Source organism: Hyla sarda, chromosome 11 (assembly GCF_029499605.1).
Source record: "Hyla sarda isolate aHylSar1 chromosome 11, aHylSar1.hap1, whole genome shotgun sequence".
Taxonomy (NCBI): domain Eukaryota; kingdom Metazoa; phylum Chordata; class Amphibia; order Anura; family Hylidae; genus Hyla; species Hyla sarda.
In genome coordinates this window covers 84225651-84232600 of record NC_079199.1, presented here as the reverse complement: position 1 = coordinate 84232600, position 6950 = coordinate 84225651, and the positions used below count along the sequence as shown (strand labels likewise).

Genomic DNA, 6950 nt, shown 5'->3' with positions numbered 1-6950 from the left:
CATTTTCTTTTGTTGTGCTAATATGTATGGGAGTTCATACTAAGCTGTAGTGATTTGGGTTTATTTGCACCTTGAGTGCGTTACTATTAGCAACTGGATTATATCATAAAACTTTTAAGTTAATATATTTTGATGTGTACAGTAACCCAATTTTGGTTGTGTTTTTTTGTATTCATGCCCATCCAGTAGTGGTAGCCTCAAAACGCAATCATGGCATATACTCACTGGGGGACATGTATCATTATTTGTGTATGGTAGAAGCATTTTACCCCTTTTCCCGAATTCTAAATTATGGGCAGAAGCGCTAAATTTATCAATCAAGCGCAATGAGCTTCATAAATTTCGGGTAAATATAGTAATCTCCTCAATCCACTCTTTGGAAAATAGAATCCATGATTTAGAGCATCTCGCTACGTTAAGTCCAAGATGGCTTATATTTGCGCAAAAAAAACAGCTCTTGCGGCAAAATTTTTGGTGTAAAGGAAAAGTACGCAGTTAATAAATCCATGTGTACTATAGATGTCACTCCAAGGTACCCTGATTAGGCCACATCTGGAGGACATGCTCTACCAAAACGTGCGCAAAAAAATGTGCAAAAAAAGGGCTTGCGCAAAAATTTGCGCAAAAAAATACACACAGAACAGGGGTAAAATCTTTGATACATGTCCCCCACTGTGTATGTAAGAGGGATCCCTGTAGGGAAGGGATAAGGTCATAAGTAATGTAACGCTGTACTAGTACAAATAGAAGCCCAGGCCTATATAAAGATAAATATACTCCCAGCCTACAGCGCCCAAATGTAAAACAAATCGCCAACCTGCAATGGCAGAGAGCCGGGGATCACTGTACTTCCTTACATCTGCTATCCATTTCCTTCAAGTTATATATAGTATATGTATGTAGATATAGGGCGTATGATCCATAAAGACAGCTGCTATGGGGCCTGAGGACAGGTCCACATGGTGGAGAAGGAAGCCTGGGACTTTAGGGACAGACTTTAAGGAAGCCTGGGACAGATACCCTTCTATCCTGGATGAGGTTTTGTGGTGGCCTTTGACATATATGTGTATTTAGATATCAGATTGCTGGCCTCTAACTCTGCAGCTGTTGGGGGACTACAAGTCTCAGCATTCTGTAAGCAATCTTTGTCCTGACAGGCCCTCACAGCCTATTAGCTGCTCTGTTATACTTTGATAGGAATAAAGGTGGCCATAAACAGCCGTCAGCCATTAGCTATTCCATACACATGAACGCTTGGCGTGTTGCTGAATGTGGGGCAGGGAATACGCAGCTGTCGGACACATCTGGCAGCGGTTTATCTCCTGCAGGGACAAATTGCAGATTGGATCCTTCTTTCCTGTGATATCTGCCATCAAGGGACAGTCGGGAAACCCCCATACACATTAGATTGTTAGCCACGTACTGTAAAATCATTGGCCGGCTAAGGGCTCGTTCACATCACAATTGCGCCATCTGTGGAACGTATACATACTGCAGGGAAAGTGTCAAAATGGGGGTGCTGACGTATATGAGCACGGACAGGCATGTGGCCCAAACTAAGTCGACTACTGACTACATTTATGGAATTTCCTGAATGTATACTCTATATGTATCGACTTGGACTTAAAGGGGTACTCCACTGCCCCAGCGTTTGGAACATTTTGTTCGGAACGCTGGGTGTGGGCTGAGGGGGACGTGACGTCACGAAAGGGCGTGGCCATGACGTCACGACCCCCGCAGCCTGCACCGGACTACCCCTTCGGTAGCGCAGCACGCCACGCTTTTAAGTAAATACATGGATATATTCAAGAAATGACCCAAAAAAGTGTAGTTACATATGGAGAGATTTATCAAAACCTGTCCAGAGGAAAAGCTGGAGAGTTGCCCATAGCAACCAATCTGATCACTTCTTTCATTTTTATCAAGTGATCTGATTGGTTGCTATGGGCAACTGGGCATCTTTTCCTCTGCACAGGTTTTGATAAATCTCCCCCATAGCTCATAAGGTTAAAGAAAGACAAGTCGAAGAAGTTCAATCTGTAACCCTACTGTGTTAATCCAGAGGAAGGTAAAAAAAAAACTTTTGCCACTTGCCCCATACCAGGGGGAAAAATTCCTTCCTGACTCGAAATTGGTAAAAACTGACTACTACTTGAGACTATTAAAGTCAGTCCGGCCTGTACCCCTCCGTGCACCGATACGTTGGCATCCCATTTGGACAGTTTGCCGAAATATATATACTTACCACGGACAGCACTATCGTAATATGAACCCCGCCGTACGTCACGCGGACTGACAAACTCCCTCTTTTTTATTTATTTTTTGCCGGACGTAATTTTGCTGGAGTATACCGGCAAATAACGGGTCCCGATGGACCCCATTGTGTTCAATAGCAGCTGTTATTTTTGAAGAGAAAATCCGGAGAAAAAGACGGTGCAAGCACTATTTTTTCTCCGGCTTTTCTCGATCCAAAAATAACGGACGTCACACTGCCGGAGACAGCCGGCAGTGTGAACGTAGCCTACGGTGTCTTTCCCACTGCCGTTAGGACATGGCAGTGTGACAGCTGTCGGTGGAGCCCGAGGGAATAGTGGGAGCAAAAATACTTCTTGCGCCATCTTTTTCTCCCGCAACTCCCCCTGAAAAAACAGCGGCGCCCAACGGAGCCCATTGACTATAATGGGGCCCATCTGGACCCGCTGTTGCTCGTTGCGCCCTGTCAAAATGATGGCTGTCAAGCAAAAAGAAAGAGTTTGACGGCCATTCTTGACGGGGTGCCCTGGCAGTGTTTAATGTGTATGTGTACCTTATAGCTGGCCATAGACATGAGAGATATGTCACTCAAAACATCAGCCTCCCTATCCCCCTCGACTGTCGGCCATATTTTGTGCAAAATGTCCAATAACTAACAGAGAAGCTTTTTCCATTTAACAGAACTTATTGGCCACAATCTTCGGTTTATTACACACCAGCGGATGTTATAACACTAGTGTCATTTTGTTTCGACTGTATCTGTTGCTCGTTTTCTGTGTAGGACAGTGTTTCCCAACTAGGGTGCCTCCAGCTGTTGCATAGATGGCCCGGACCAGCTCACCCTTCCTTCCCACCGAGGGGAGGTGAGTAGAAAACTAAAGGGGGGGTCTGGATGATGTCAAAGGCCGCAGTGGTCTTCAACCTGCGGACCTACAAATGTTTCAAAACTACAACTCCCAGCATGCCCGGACAGCCGAAGGCTGTCCGGGCATGCTGGGAGTTGTAGTTTTGCAGCAGCTGGAGGCAATGTGGCTGTCCAGGCATGCTGGGAGTGGTAGTTTTGCAGCAGCTGGAGGCAATGTGGCTGTCCAGGCATGCTGGGAGTTGTAGTTTTGCAGCAGCTGGAGGCAATGTGGCTGTCCAGGCATGCTGGGAGTTGTAGTTTTGCAGCAGCTGGAGGCAATGTGGCTGTCCAGGCATGCTGGGAGTTGTAGTTTTGCAGCAGCTGGAGGCAATGTGGCTGTCCAGGCATGCTGGGAGTTGTAGTTTTGCAGCAGCTGGAGGCAATGTGGCTGTCCAGGCATGCTGGGAGTTGTAGTTGTGCAGCAGCTGGAGGCACACTAGTTTGGAAACACTGGTGTAGGACATATGTCTGACAGGAGGTTCCCAACTCATGTAGAGGTCCAGACCTATGTCTGCAGGATATTTAGGATTTATAATGCGGATGTTATAACACTAGTATCATTTTCTTTCGACTTTATCTGTCGCTCTTTGTCAGTGTAGGACAGTTTTTCGCAACCAGGGTGCCTCCTGCTGTTGCAAATCTACAACTCCCAGCATGCTCGATAGTTTTGCAGCAGCTGGAATCACTTCGGCTGTTCGGGCACGCTGGGAGTTGTAGTTTTGCAGCAGCTGGAGGCACTTCGGCTGTCCAGGCATGCTGGGAGTTGTAGTTTTGCAGCTGCTGGAGACACTTCGGATGTCCAGGCATGCTGGGAGTTGTAGTTTTGCAGCAGCTGGAGGCACTTTTGGCTGTCCGGGCATGCTGGGAGTTGTAGTTTTGCAGCAGCTAGAGGCATTTCGGATGTCTGGGCATGCTGGGAGTTGCAGTTTTGCAGCAGCTGGAGGCACTTCGGCTGTCCGGGCATCCTGGGAGTTGTAGTTTTGCAGCAGCTGGAGGCAATGTGGCTGTCCAGGCATGCTGGGAGTTGTAGTTTTGCAGCAGCTGGAGGCAATGTGGCTGTCCAGGCATGCTGGGAGTTGTAGTTGTGCAGCAGCTGGAGGCACCATGGTTGGGAAACACTGGTGTAGGACATATGTCTGACAGGAGGTTCTCATCTCATGTAGAGGTCCAGACCTATGTCTGCAGGATAATGAGGATTTATCCGTCACTTCTGTGGCCGCTGTGTCCTGGGGGTGAATGGCATTTGTGGATACTGAAGGGTTACGTGAGGGGATAGGCCCCTCGAAACACGTCGTCTCTATTAACAAATAAAATAATGCTCTTTTCGTCTATCTTGGACCGTTCTTTAATATCTTATGGCACTGCCGATTGGCACACTGGCAATTATCCATTTTCCTTCGGCTGTTTCCTTGACTCCTGCTGGGCCATTTTTTTTTAGGATCTCGTCATATCACAGGCAATCTTCGGTTTACTACACACCGGCGGATGTTATAACACTAGTATCATTTTCTTTAGACTTTATCTGTCGCTCTTTGTCAGTGTAGGAGAGTTTTTCCCAACCAGGGTGCCTCCAGCTGTTGCAAATCTACAACTCCCAGCATGCCTAATAGTTTTGTAGCAGCTGGAGGCACTTCGGCAGTCTGGGCGCGCCTCAAGCTGCTGCAAAAGTACAACTCCCAGCATGCCCAGACAGCCAGAATGCCTTCAGCTGCTCCAAAACTACAACTCCCAGCATGTCCGGACAGCCGAAATGCCTCCAGCTGTTGTAAAACTACAACTCCCAGCATGCCTGATAGTTTTGCAGCAGCTGGAGGCACTTTGGCTGTCCAGGCATGCTGGGAGTTGTAGTTTTGCAGCTGCTGGAGGCACTTCGGATGTCCAGGCATGCTGGGAGTTATAATTGTGCAGCAGCTGGAGGCACTTCAGCTGTCCGGGCATGCTGGGAGTTGTAGTTTTGCCGCAGCTGGAGGCAATGTGGCTGTCCAGGCATGCTGGGAGTTGTAGTTTTGCCGCAGCTGGAGGCAATGTGGCTGTCCAGGCATGCTGGGAGTTGTAGTTTTGCAGCAGCTGGAGGCAATGTGGCTGTCCAGGCATGCTGGGAGTTGTAGTTTTGCAGCAGCTGGAGGCATTTCAGCTGTCCGGGCATGCTGGGAGTTGTAGTTTTGCAGCAGCTGGAGGCACACTTGTTGGGAAACACTGGTGTAGGACATATGTCTGACAGGAGGTTCCCATCTCATGTAGAGGTCCAGACCTATGTCTGCAGGATAATGAGGATTTATCCGTCACTTCTGTGGCCGCTGTGCCCTGGGGGTGAATGGTATTTGTGGATACTGAAGGGTTAGGTGAAGCTGGATGGGGAGGGGGCTCCTACTGATGGGGATGACTGAGGCATGAGGGGGCCTCAGGATTACACAATCCCCCCTCCTCCATCAGTTTATAGGCGGTGAGGGTGAGAAACAAAGGAGGAAGCCTCCTCACTCCTCACGTGTTGTCATGTAATGTGATGTGACATCAGAGCTGATCTCCATAGATGGAGCAGAGAGGGGGCTGTGTGCTGGGGACAGCTCTGGATGCTGGAGAGGCTTGGCTGCACTCCCTGAAAGCAGATCCTGTCTGATGTGCACAATACCAGGAGCCAGGCGGCATTACACCCACTGTCTGCAGGAGCCACACACCCAGCATGAAGAAGAACATCTCCACAAAGAGGGTAAGGGGCACAGGGTGGCATTACACCATATTAGGGGGCTGCTTAGCATGGCACATGGGCACTTATACCTGCACCCTGGGTGTGGGAAATGTTGGGTTTCATGGAGCAGCTATGTGTGTGATCCAGACCAAGGCGCTGCACACAGCTGCACTGAGAGACCCAATGGATAGGCTGGAGGAGGGGTCCTCAGGTTATGGGGGACCCTGTGTCTCCGGCCTTGTCCCCTACAATGAGTTATAACTGGACATGTCTGTAAATGCAGCTGTGTGTGATTATATGTGTATATATATATATATACTAGGGGTAGGGTCTTTGTATCTCTAGCCTAATATCTTCCATTGTAAGAAAATAGAAGAAAACAAGTCTGTGTCTCTGATTTACACCAAGCAACTCTATGAATAAACCTGCAGATTAACAATATATAGAATGTACAGGGAGGAGCTGTGGCCTAGTGTCTTGTATACAGCCGCTCTGTGTAACTGTGCTAATAATTACATGCAAATACTGTATATTCTATATCTATCTATCTCATATCTATCTATCTATCTATCTATCTCATATCTATCTATCTATCTATCTCATATCTATCTATCTCATATCTATCTATCTATCTCATATCCATCTATCGATCTCATATCTATCTATCTATCTATCTATCTCATATCTATCTATCTCATATCTATCTATCTATCTCATATCCATCTATCGATCTCATATCTATCTATCTATCTATCTATCTCATATCTATCTATCTCATATCTCTCATATCTATCTATCTATATTTCTCATATCTATCTATCTATATTTCTCATATCTATCTATCTCATATCTATCTATCTCATTTCTATCTATCTATCTATCTGTCTCATATCTATCTATCTCATATCTCTCTCTCATATCTATCTATCTATCTATCTCATATCTCTCATATCTATCTATCTATCTTTTTAATATCTATCTATCTCATATCTATCTATCTGTCTCATATCTCTCATATCTATCTCTCATATCTATCTATCTATCTCATATCTATCTATCTATCTCATATCTATCTATCTCATATCTCTCATATCTATCTATCTATCT

The 6950-nt window shown here is 46.4% G+C and overlaps 1 protein-coding gene across 2 annotated transcripts in view; it reads left to right on the top strand.

Moving 5' to 3' along the window:
• The first annotated feature begins 1937 nt into the window (after positions 1 to 1937).
• PLEKHO1 (pleckstrin homology domain containing O1) overlaps positions 1938 to 6950 on the top strand; it is a 62521-nt gene continuing 57508 nt past the window's right edge. The window contains exon 1 of one of the 2 annotated variants that reach the window (XM_056546409.1): positions 1938 to 2068. Coding sequence is in view for 1 of the 2 variants with exons in the window: in XM_056546408.1 (XP_056402383.1) it covers positions 5838 to 5864 (27 nt within the window). In the remaining variant the exon portion in view is untranslated. Of the gene's footprint in view, positions 2069 to 5353; positions 5865 to 6950 lie in introns of those variants that run through there. The other variant, XM_056546408.1, reaches the window with a different exon arrangement.